This window comes from Canis lupus, chromosome 36 (genome assembly GCF_003254725.2).
Source record: "Canis lupus dingo isolate Sandy chromosome 36, ASM325472v2, whole genome shotgun sequence".
NCBI classification, from domain to species: domain Eukaryota; kingdom Metazoa; phylum Chordata; class Mammalia; order Carnivora; family Canidae; genus Canis; species Canis lupus.
The window spans coordinates 10,314,656-10,327,928 of record NC_064278.1 but is presented as its reverse complement, the minus strand read 5'-3'; the positions used below and the strand labels follow the sequence as shown (position 1 = coordinate 10,327,928).

Genomic DNA, 13,273 nt, shown 5'->3' with positions numbered 1-13,273 from the left:
CTTTAAAAACAAAACAAAACCTCATTTTGGTCTCTCTCAGGTTTCCAATCAAGGCATTCTAAGACTGTATAATGACAATAGAAAAAAAAATTATTGCATTCCAATTCCTTCATAGCTCAGCCACAGTGTGAAGTTTTAGTTTTATCTCCAACTAATCTAGCCTCTTTATCACATTGTCACCAACATTACTATGTGTTGAAGATATCTTTTAGCCTTCTGGACTATTCCATGCCCAGTAGAATGTGCTTCATGCTGCCTTCCCTTGGGTAGTCTCCCTACTTGACATTCCTTTTCTTCTCTACCTGGTGAAATCCTATGTCCAAGGCCTACCTAACTCCTCTGTGAAGCTCGTCGTGGTTTTAAAAAAGGCAATATAATTAATTGCCATGTTCTTTGTGCTTGCAAAGTATTTTAAAAATATACTTACTAGGCCATTTATCATGTTAAATTTTAATCAGATATGTAGACGTCTAGCAATCCTGCTATATTGATTCATTCAACAAATATTTAGTGACACTGCTGTCATTATATGAATGAAGAACATTATTCCTGCCTGTATGAAGCTCACAATGTAGTGTCAGGCAGACAAAAACAAAATTATAATACTTTATGGAAAATACCATAATAAAAATATGTGCAAGATGAGAGGGATATTGGCATTTAACCTAGTTTCAAAAGAGAAGGCATATTTTGGGGTTAAGAGACACCTCCACTGACAGTTTATGAGTGAGCAAAGAAAATGGAAGGGTACTCTAAGCAGATGGAAATGTGGAGATGCAAAAGAGAATTGTGTGAGTGATTCCATCTGCTAAAGCATAGGGTTGATGTTTCTAAGTGGAAAGAGAGGAAGTCAGAGGTTTACAGAGGCATTTATGAAGGCTCCCACGTAATGATAATCATTACCACTTCCTGAGGACTGGTTTGGTGCTGAGCATGATGCAACCACTGCACTTAATCCTTCCAACTCCATGAAGTAGGTATTCATGTTCTAATTTTATGGAGAAGGAAATTGAGACTTTAACAGGTTAAACCATTGGCTAATGTCAACGGTTACTGGCAACAGAGTTGAAAGTTAAGTACATGGATTTTGGAGCCAGACAACCAGGATCTGAGTCCCAACTCTTCCCTTCTAGCTCTGTTAAGTTCAGCTATTTGTTTAACCTTCTGTGACTCACTTTTCTCATCTATTAAAGGGAGACTTGAGGTAATAATTTCACTTAGACTTGTTGCGAAGCTTAAACAAGTTAAAACCCTAAAATAAAGTAGATTAGAGATTAGAAATGAGGGGATACCAATGAATAATTTATAATGCAATAGTTAATGGATTTGGTGACTGAAAGAATGTAGCAGGTGATGGATAATGAGAAATCTAGGGTGATGCTCAAATTTCTGTTGGTACTACTCGCAGTTTGGAAAAATATAGTTGGAGAACCAGGTTCCTGAATTTACATATTTATGTAAATTAGAATTTGGACATTTAAAATGAAGATGTCTATGTGATCTCCAAGATAAAATGTTTGTGAGATTAAGATTTAGGAGGTATCAATTGGATTTATCAACTTGGAGCTCATTGGTGAATTTGTTCAAAGAAGATTCAGTGATGTGGGAGGAATCAAGGTGGAAAGCATAATGCAATGATTTCTGTTTTCTTCTTTGTATTTGAATGCATCTCCAAATTATTTAAAGGAGTAAAAAATCAACTGTGGTGGAAGCATGAGCGAGAGAAGAGAAAAAATAAGAATCACTCTCTGTGCATAGCTGTGTACCCAGTACAACTTCAGTGTCATTCATTAAGTGCTCAAAAAACATTAAGTGAAAAAAAAAAGGGAGAGATTAACTTTTAATTATATAATTTATGTATATTTGTGTCTTCAATTCCAACTGTAAAATTAGAGCTTGAGTCTTTAAAATGTAAGTTAAAAAAATTCTTGGAGTTGTCTCTTAACCATAATACAAAGTTACTAGTTCTACTTTGTTATAAAACAAATGATCTGATTCTCCTCAATGTACTTTTTTCTGATTGCGTCATCATTTTTCATTCTTGGTTTTCACACATTGAATGTCTATGAAATATTTGATTACCTACATTCTGCTGCTTGGACAGCTGAGCTGCATCCTGTTAATGGTCGTTACACTGGTTAGGTTAGGAAAGTAAAATGGGAAACTGATGCTTTGACTCTAGTCTGCGCACCCTCTTCAGTTCATTGCACAGATACATTAAGTGTATTTGCATCTGAATTGAAAAATATATAACTGGAAACAGTACTGTTTCATGAAAGGTAATGTTTTATGAAAAGAAAGTAAGCCTTGCCATGCCAATTTATTGTAGCATTAAACCCTTCAAAGTTTATTTTTCTTTAAATCAAAATACAAAAAAAAATTGTATTAAATGTAATCTGATGTTTGTTTAATCACTGTTTTTGCCACAGACTTTTCCCTTGTTTTATTGATAAAAGGAGGGGCCCTTTCTGGAACAGACACTTACCAGTCTTTGGTCAATAAGACCTTCGGCTTTCCAGGATATCTCCTCCTCTCTGTTCTTCAGTTTTTGTACCCTTTTATAGGTAAGTTGAATGTGAAAATGAATAGCATGACTTTTATAAACACACAAATATTTCTGAAGAAGGTGGTTTAATAGATTAAAAGTGAATAAGTGAAATAATAGATTTCTTGTAAGGCTGAAATATATATATATTTTTAAATCTAAGGGTTTGTGGAAGCCATGTACAAGGCCAACATGCAATTTAAAAGCTATACCATAATGATGAACATGTCCCCTAGCACTTCTTAGGTAAATTGTTAACATTCACCAATGACCGAATTGACATCATTTTTAAAATCAGTAAGTAATACAGCAGCTGTTGTTCAAACCATTAGCTCCTTATGTCTCCATGGAAGGCTACGAATATATTTCCCCAAAATCTTACTTTTTCAAATGAGGGGATATTTGGGAGGCTTCACAATTTTCTCTTATTGTTTCTCACAATGAGCAATGCATGTATTCCTGAAAATATGTGGAAACTGAACTTTTGTAACAAAACAAATCACATTTTAAGTGACTAAGGAAACTCATTTAAAATTATTCTGGAAAGAATCAATTGTGAAGTGAAAATGTTTTTGTAATGGAAACTTATATTCTCATATATTTGCTGTCCAGTTATTTTTGAAATTTTACATATTTGTAATTACAATATATACTTGAAATAAGTAGGATTATGCCTACTATTTGGGAATAACTGACTACTTTCAAAACAGTTAATGGGTGTTAAAGAGGGCACTTGTGATGGGCACCAGATGTTGTATGTAAGTGATGAATCCCTAAATTCTACACCTGAAACTAATATTACACTGTATGTTGACTAACTAGAATTTAGATAAAAACTTGGAGAAGAAAAATAGTTATATCCCAAAAAATCAAAATGTTCAAGAGGAAACATGTGATGGCTCCTTGGTGACTGTATTGTTTTAATAATTACATTTTTAGCTATGATAAGTTATAACATAATAACTGGAGACACTTGGAGCAAAGTTTTCCAAAGAATCCCAGGAGGTGAGTCAATGTATTTATATATTATTCATAGTTAATGTAGTTCATAATAATTTACAAGCAAAATATTTGCAAGTGAAAGAGTTGGATGGCTTCAAATTTCTGGCAATAGCTGGATCCATTCTGCTTCTAAAGTATTATTCTACTTTTATAAATAGTGTATTTCATATTTAATGTTTAAAGGATATCATTGCTATTCATAGACTACTTTGTATTCTAAATATCTTATGCTACATATCACCAACTCCATGTGGTAACATTTTTCATGTGCTTTTTACTATGCCATTTCTTAAATAAGCAAGCTGACTTTTTTCTCTATTATTTGGGTTAAGGTATAATTTAATATATAAAATTAGCTCTTTTTAATGTATGGTCCTGTAATGTATAGTCTGACAGATGCATATAGTCATATATCCACAACCACAATCAAAATACAGAACAAGTCCATCACCCACCCTCCCAAATTTTCCTTATTTCCCTATATAGTCAATCCCTTCCTAATCTCCAGCTTCTGGCAACCACTGATCTGATTCTTCTCTCTAGTTTTGCTTTTCCCAGAATGCCAAATAAATGGCATCATATAGCATGTAGCCTTTCAAGTCTGGCATCCTTCATTTAGAATAGTGCATTTGAGATCCATCCAACTTTTGGGGTGTATCAGTAGTTTGCTCTTTTTTTTTTTAATTGCTGAGGAGTATTCCATCATATGAATGTGCAACAGTTTATCTGTCACCCAGTGGAAGGACATTTGGGTTGTTAGGTTTGGCATGATTATGAAAAACCTTTACGAACATTGCAAGCCGACCTTTTCAACATGTGCCACCACACCACTTCCGTTCACCCTTTCACCATATCATGGTGATTTGAATAATTTAGAGATCATGAGTCTTTTTGTTCTGAAGAGCTTCTCACCCAAGCCACACAATCCTCATCTCATAGTTAACTGCCCTATAGTTGTTATCAGTGTTGAAAGTGATACAAAAACACCTTTCTTCTTAGTCCCTGAATCACTCCTTCTAGAGACACACAAACCAAAATAAAACAAAACCTAAAACTAGAAATTGCACCTATTCTTTCACAGAGTTTAGTGGGAATGAAAATCAGGAGACTTGACCATCAAATCACAGACCCATGCTTGCTTGCTGTGTGACCTTGACAAGGTTAATGCCCTCTCTGAGTTTTAGTTTCTTCATCTCTAAATTAGGAAGTAGAGTTTCACCTGCTTCATAGAATTACTGTGTGAAACGACAGAGGTAATACAGACAGTGATTAGCATGTAATAGGCTTGCCTGACACTGTTAGCTCTTAGCAGCTTCTGTTCTAGCCCCCAACTACAAATCATGTTTTCATAAACGGAGATCACATGAGTGGATAGAATGCTAAGGAAAAATGGAAAGAATTTAACACCATATATAAAATATTGACCTAATTATGTAAAATTTCTATTTTCATAAACAACTAAGGGAAAAAAACAAGAAAAAATATATTGACATGTTAACTGTGATTATCTTTTAATTGCAGGATTCATGAGATTTTTTTTTGTTTCCTTTTTTGTTTCAGTTTTTCAAAGTAGCATCTATTTAGAAAAATCTTATCACTTTTTTAAAAATTTCTTTTTATTGGAGTTCAATTTGCCAACATATAGCATAACACCCAGCGCTCATCCCATCAAGTGCCCCCCTCAGTGCCCGTCACCCAGTCATCCCAACCCCCTACCCACTTTATTTTCACTTAAAATGCTTATTCAGGTATATTTTTGTTAGAAGATCAGCATAAATAATATATCTCATCATCAGATCCTTATTTTAAAATGTCCTTTATGGTAATAGAGATCCTTTGTTACTAGGCTCCTCTCTGCTATTCATAGCATTCTATTTCAGTGTTTTTCTAGGACTTAGAATTTTCCCAGTGAAGGAAATCTATATTTTATTTTTTTTAATTTATTTTTTATTGGTGTTCAATTTACCAACATACAGAATAACCCCCAGTGCCCGTCACCCATTCACTCCCACCCCCCGCCCTCCTCCCCTTCTACCACCCCTAGTTCATTTCTCAGAGTTAGCAGTCTTTACGTTCTGTCTCCCTTTCTGATATTTCCCACACATTTCTTCTCCCTTCCCTTATATTCCCTTTCACTATTATTTATATTCCCCAAATGAATGAGAACATATAATGTTTGTCCTTCTCCGATTGACTGACTTCGCTCAGCATAATACCCTCCAGTTCCATCCACGTTGAAGCAAATGGTGGGTATTTGTCATTTCTAATGGCTGAGGAATATTCCATTGTATACATAAACCACATCTTCTTTATCCATTCATCTTTCGATGGACACCGAGGCTCCTTCCACAGCTTGGCTATTGTGGACATTGCTGCTATAAACATCGGGGTGCAGGTGTCCCTGCGTTTCATTGCATCTGTATCTTTGGGGTAAATCCCCAACAGTGCAATTGCTGGGTCGTAGGGCAGGTATATTTTTAACTCTTTGAGGAACCTCCACACAGTTTTCCAGAGTGGCTGCACCAGTTCACATTCCCACCAACAGTGTAAGAGGGTTCCCTTTTCTCTGCATCCCCTCCAACATTTGTGGTTTCCTGCCTTGTTAATTTTCCCCATTCTCACTGGTGTGAGGTGGTATCTCATTGTGGTTTTGATTTGTATTTCCTTGATGGCAAGTGATGCGGAGCATTTTCTCATGTGCTTGTTGGCCATGTCTATGTCTTCTTCTGTGAGATTTCTGTTCATGTCTTTTGCCCATTTCATGATTGGATTCTTTGTCTCTTTGGTGTTGATTTTAAGAAGTTCTTTATAGATCTTTGAAACTAGCCCTTTATCTGATACGTCATTTGCAAATATCTTCTCCCATTCTGTAGGTTGTCTTTTAGTTTTGTTGACTGTATCCTTTGCTGTGCAAAAGCTTCTTATCTTGATGAAGTCCCAACAGTTCATTTTTGCTTTTGTTTCTTTTGCCTTCATGGATGTATCTTGCAAGAAGTTACTGTGGCCGAGTTCAAAAAGGGTGTTGCCTGTGTTCTTCTCTAGGATTTTGATGGAATCTTGTCTCACATTTAGATCTATATTTTCTACCAAACATATTGGCAAAGCAAATTATTTGAAAGGGTAAACAGAAACACATATACAAACGATTTAATTCAAAAAATAATAATAATTTAATTCAAATTATGCTCACCAGAAATATACAAATAGTTGAGTTCAAGGTTTCTAGAACTTGAACTTCCTGTTTCAGTGTGGGTTTGTTTTTTTTTTCTTTTAGATTTTATTTACTTATTCATGAAAGACACAGAGAGAGAAAGAGAGAGAGAGGCAGAGACACAGGCAGAGAGAAAAGCAGGCTCCATGCCGGGAGCCTGATGTGGGACTCGATCCTGGGACTCCAGGATCACACTCTGGGCCAAAGGCAGGCGCTAAACCACTGAGCCACCCAGGGATCCCATTTTTTAGTGTTTTGATTCACAACTTTATGACGATTGTTTAGTTATATCTGAGTTAAGCAAATATTCATGCTTATTTTATTACAGTGTGTATGACATTTATACCACTTTGAAATTGCATCTGGGAACTTTCCTATAAGTTAGTTTATTAGCCATATGGGAAAATTAATCTCGTTTACTTTTTCCCCATAATATTTTTTTTCTTTCTTTATTTTTCTTTCTTTCTTTTTTTCTTTTTTTGTAACCACACTCACACATTTATTCTACAAACTTTAGACTTTGCAGAAATTAATGAACAAAGACTTGGTACCACTGGGGACATTTCAGAAACATAATGATATGATCTCTGAAGGAACTCAATATGCGTTAAAAAATTTAAGCACTGGTATCTTCCTTGGAATAGATACATAGCTCCCAAAGTTAATACTGTGATTAGCACAGCCTTAAAAATATATAAATCCTTGTAAGTATGTTTTATTTTATGTTTACAACTTTTACTTGTATTTGATGATAGGCACACATGCACATACACTACCCTCCCCCACAACACACACACAATTATTTTATCAAGTCATTGGGATAGCCAAGAGTCTGCAGTGTATACTGGTTTCAGCAGAGCTTCTGGATAACTTCCCTATTTACCTCTGTCTTCTTTCTTTCAGGGAAACCACTTCTTTCTCAACAAAAGTATAGAAATAGAATATTTTTATCTAAAGCTTGGATTTTTGAAATTTTAAGCTCCACTTTCAAGTCTCTCTAGGACACAAAAGTTAAAAAAAAAAAAAGAAAAGAAGCCTCAGAACATGCCTCCTCCTCATGTAGCTTACTTCCTATAGAAGGGATTTGCCATTAGAGAGTTTTAGACAAAGAGCAACATCATGTTTTTAGCTTTTGGGAAGGATCTCTGTACCTTCTAGGTTAAAAGTATACTCTAAGGAGACAAAGAAGGGTAGAAGCAGGTAAACTGATTAGAAGGATATTAAAATTATTTGAAAGATAAGATTATTTGAACTATAGGTTCATCCTTAAGTTATTTTGTATTTACATTTTTGTGAATCATTTCTATTTTTACGTGGTTTTATGAGATTTATTTACTCAAAATCTTTGTCATTTAGATAATATTGAAAGTTATTTAAGTCATTTTTGCACTTAACTATTTGGCTATTTGTATCACTGGTGTGTTAACTCACACCTCTAAAGATTTTATAATATTTATTGTGTTTTAGTTGACCCTGAAAACTTGTTTATTGGTCGCCACTTCATTATTGTGCTTTCTACCGCTGCCTTTACGCTGCCTTTGTCCTTGTATCGAGATATAGCGAAGCTTGGAAAGGTAACTTACATTTTTAAAAAGGCTCAGAAATGCACTTTGTTACCTGCACTAATTTTGTCAAACTACTATCTATGTGGCCAAGTTCTTAATTATAGTATTTATCTTAGATTCTTTCTTACCTTTCTTTCTAAGGTACATAATCTGATGTCAGGCACCATACTTTCAATTTAGAAAATAAAAAGAACTATACTTATACCAAGTCTAATTTACTGAAGAAAATGTTCTATCTTTTTTTATGGATAGTAGTTTAAACAATTTAATGTTAGACTAAGTTTAAGAAGTAAGGATGAATCACTACACTGGCTCAAAATTTTTTTGTAAACTACAGTGTTTCATCCAGTGAATTTAAATGTCGATATGTCAGTGATCAATTCATGAGAATTTGGCCAGTGTACATGATTCTTACTGCTAAAGAGAAATGATGCATTTCTAATGAAACCAACCAAATAATTATTTGATTCACCATTTAGGCTCATCTGCATAGATTAGCCTTTATCAACCATATTTTTATTTCCTTACTCTCAAGGAGTGTTTGTATTTTATGCAAAATATTATTGGTATTATATTTACATTATGCCAAGCATTCTGATGAAAAGCTTTTTTAAAAGAGTTAGTGATATATTTTTATGTTCTAATTTGAAAGTCTAAAAGTTGAGTGAATTTTACTTTTCACTGTGATATTTTCTGTGTATCCACAGTTATGGGTCCTTCCTTAAGGATCTTATTATGGATCCTGTTACCCACGTCCTTCCAGGTCAGCCAGAGTGGAGATACTCCAAAGTTTCTGACCACTCTACCTTTGTTCTCTAATAAAACAAGAGTCTATCAAAAGCAACTTTTTTGTGAATTATCTGAAATAACTCAACAATCTTCCATTTCACGTGTTGTAGACATAAATGTTATCCTCTGAGAGCAAAAGGCCAGGCATTCATGAAAAGAAAGCTAATATTCCATCCTATTATTACCTGAACATTTTTCCCTAAAGTCTCCCTTAAGGTGTCCTATTGGAATATCTAAATAAGTCTCCCATTGAGCAATCCCAGAGTGATTAGGAGCCCTGATGTGAAGTTAGGGTGCTTGCATTTGAATTCTCCCTCTGCCACTTTCAAGCTGTGTGACCTTGGGAATGTTACTTAAAAATCCCTGTTCCTCGGTAGATGAGAGGACTCATAACAGAACCTTATTTCTAGTTAAAAACTAACAACCAAGGAAACAAGGTTAACCAAATGAAATAAAAGCAATTTTACATTTTGTTTTTCTTATTAGAGAAAGAAGTCTAAAATGTGCTTATCCATTAAAAAATTAAGGGCAGAAGCACAGATTTAATAATGAGTGCACAAAATGCATATATACACAGACCAGTTTGTATTTTAGCCAGTTGAAATAGTGACAGAAGAGAAAAGAAAAAGCAAAGACTTTAGAAACACAGACCAAAGGGCAAAATCAAATAGGAAAAATAGACTAACAGAGCTAGAGAACAGAATGGAAAAAGGAGAGGCACCCCAAAAATGTGTGTGAGTGGTTGTGTGTTTGGGGGGAAGGTCCTATATTGAAAGGGGGAGGGTAAGGTAAAGACAGAAGCAGAAGAAGCAATTATAGATAGAAAAAAAGCACAAGTCAACACCAAAATAGGACCTGAAAGAGAGCACCTTCCCTTTGACCCATATCAACTAAAATCATCAGTTTTGTATTATATGCAGTAAGCCACTAAAAACATTTAAAGTCATATTGCAAGATTAGTCATATATGATACTTGTCCCCCCTATTTTGACGGAAAAAATAATACTATGATCTGATAAAAATTTAGCAACACCAGTCTGTAAGAAAAAACTACTACAGGATTGTATAAACAAAAACTATATAAAGCTCTACTCAAGTAAAAAGAGAAACACCTAATATTTTTAATACACTAATCTCTTTTCCAAACTGACGATATCTTTACATTTTCTTTTGCAGATCTCTTTTCTTTCTACAGTTTTAACAACTCTGATTCTTGGAATTGTGATGGCGAGGGTAGTCACATTGGGTCCATACATGTAAGTTTTGTTGCTATATTGGTTAGTCTCTAATTTATAGTCTTCACATAGATATTCATATGATGTATTGTAAATGCTGAAGTATAAAGTAGTCTTGGTACCTGGAAGCACCATTTATCTTCAGTATTTGACAAAATGAGAGAAAATAAAAACATCTAAGTAGACAGGCATTTTTCATTTGGCCCCTGCGTGGCTGTTGAGATTAAATTGAGTTTACTTTGTATGTTAATGGCCAGCCTTAAGAGTTAGAGTAAGGAAAGGATTTTAAATAGTGAGAAATAGGGCAGTCCAAGTGGCTCAGTGGTTTAGTGCCACCTTCAGCCCAGGGTGTGATCCTGGGGACTGGAGATCTCAGGATGGAGTCCCACGTCAGGATGGAGTCCCACGTCAGGATCGAGTCCCACGTCAGGATCGAGTCCCACGTCAGGCTCCCTGCATGGAGCCTGCTTCTCCCTCTTCCTGTGTCTCTGCCTCTCTCTCTCTGTGTCTCTCATGAATAAATAAATAAGATCTTTAGAAAAAATAAGATAAATAGTGAGAAATAGGAATGAAGTAGAGTGCTTGGGAAGGTAAATGGTGGGAATTTTTATATCTATCCCAGAGATGGATTTGTTCTTAACAAAGTTTTACCAATATATCTGAAATGAGAACAAAGAATATGATGGTGTTTTCTCTGTTAGAGGAAATGTAATCGCTCTGAAAACCACCCTTTATTCCCTTCTAAAGTATATTATTTGATTATTTTGTGTTCAAATACTTTGTCATTCATAGACTGATGGTGATATCTGGTGCCATTCATTTGCTTTGGATGTTATTATCTGACCAAATAAAATGTTGACAACTGAGTACTGGTTCCCCAAATTTTAAATTTAAATTTTAAAATGTTACTTATCTACCAACCAAAGTGCAGAGGCTGCCAGTTCAAACTATGGCATTTATATACCTCAATTACAGAATAGATTCTCCCGATAAGGACTGGGGAGTTTATTACCCAGAGTCCCAAGAGAATGCTGGAATGAAATAAGCTTAAATTGACCTTAGGACAAAAGAAAATTAACATGTGACAGTGTCTAGCCCAGTGCAGGGAACATCCTGGGTCTTCAATGAATGTTACCCCCGAGGGGAAAAGAAAGGAAACCTGTTGAATAATTATCTGTAATAACATCGTTCCCAAGGTAACTTATTTTTTCCCATCGATTAACTGTTCTGTGAGATCGCATCATTTTCAACTTCATGTGGTTATGTCTGGCTTCTTAGTCTACCAGGAAAATTCCAAACAATTTGCCTCAAATTTATTTGGAAGGGGGTGCCTGGAAGGCTCAATGGTTGAGCATCTGTCTTAGGCTCAGGGCAGGATCCCCATCCCAGGGTCCCGGGATTGAGTCCCACATCCGGCTCCCTGTGGGGAGCCTGTTGTCTCTCTGCCTATGTCTCTGTCTCTCTCTCTGTGTCTCTCTTGAGTAAATAAATAAATAAAATCTTTTTTAAAAAATAAACTTGGGATCCCTGGGTGGCGCAGCGGTTTGGCGCCTGCCTTTGGCCCAGGGCGCGATCCGGGAGACCCTGGATCAAATCCCACATCGGGATCCCGGTGCATGGAGCCTGCTTCTCCCTCTGCCTGTGTCTCTGCCTCTCTCTCTCTCTCTCTCTCTCTGTGTGTGACTATCATAAATAAATAAAAATTAAAAAAAATAAAAATAAAAATAAAAATAAAAAATAAACTTATTTGGAATGAATTATGGAACATCCAGTCTAATTGCATTTGATATAACCTTTACTTTGAAAAAAAAACAAAACCTACTCTTTAAAGGATTGAAATAAAAGAGAAAAGCATACATATCTATCATGTTTATATTAATGTTCTCTTCGAGTAACTGAATCCCAGTCCATAGTTGTAGTAGCTCGGGCTGCCAAAACAAAATTCTGTTAAACACTGGGGGTCTTTAACAACAGAAATTTACTTTCTCATAGTTCTGGAGGCTGCCAGTATGGTCCGGTTTTGGTGAGAGGTCTCTTCCTAGTTGCAGAAAGCTGCCTTGCTGCTATGTCTTCACAGGGCAGACAGTGAGGAGACAGCAAGCTCTCTGGTATCTCTACTTGGACACTAATCCCATCAAGAATGCCCTGCCCTCAAGACCTCCTCTAAACCTAATTATCTCCCAAAGTCCTCATCTCCAGATACCATCACAAAGGGGCCTTGGCTTCAATATATGAATTTTTGGAGGGAACACAATTCAATCCTTAGCCATAGCAGTTTTGAAACGCATCCAGTTCCCTTCACTGTGGCCATTTATTCTTTCATTCAGTGAACGCTCACCGAATGCCTATTGTTTCTTGCTATTTTGCTGCACCCTCAGAGAAAAAGAGCAGAGAAACTTAAGTCAGTACCTGTTGAAGGTTGTTCACAACCAAGTGGTGAAAATGAACTTATTTTTAAAACAAAAAGGAAGAAAAAGAAATGGCAGTGCCATAGAAGAAGTGCAAAATAGAGGCATAAAAGCAGTAGGGATGCCAAAGAAGAGAGTGCTTAATAGTTTGTCTGAATCAGGACCGGCTTCCTTGAAGAAAAAAATATATATATATATGATCTGGGTGTTTTAGGATGAATCTGAATTTTTTCAAATAGATAAAAGTATAAAAGGCATTTGAGGCCCAGGAAAGGTAAGCATAAAAGAACAAAAGCATATGGTAAATTCTCCTGATATTTACTTAGTACCTACTATGTTGGTACTGTAGTCACCTCTGACTTTCAAAGGCTGAGCTTACACAACAAAAAGCTAGAAAGTATACCGAGCAGAATACAATAAATAATTGTTGGTTAATGTTTTTAATTGCGTAAGACAGCATTTTTAGTTGGAGCTTTTATTATGAAAAGTGATTCTAGAGAATAAATTATTAGGTTATA

General features: G+C 35.6%; 1 protein-coding gene across 1 annotated transcript in view; it reads left to right on the top strand.

The window, feature by feature from the left end:
• The window catches only part of SLC38A11 (solute carrier family 38 member 11), a 57,395-nt gene that overhangs the window by 7,711 nt on the left and 36,411 nt on the right, over nucleotides 1-13,273 (top strand). Inside the window, exons 4-7 of the mRNA XM_025471036.3 lie at nucleotides 2,430-2,564; nucleotides 3,485-3,550; nucleotides 8,226-8,332; nucleotides 10,289-10,368. Of these exons, the coding sequence (XP_025326821.2) occupies nucleotides 2,430-2,564; nucleotides 3,485-3,550; nucleotides 8,226-8,332; nucleotides 10,289-10,368 (388 nt within the window). The remainder of the gene's footprint in view (nucleotides 1-2,429; nucleotides 2,565-3,484; nucleotides 3,551-8,225; nucleotides 8,333-10,288; nucleotides 10,369-13,273) is intronic.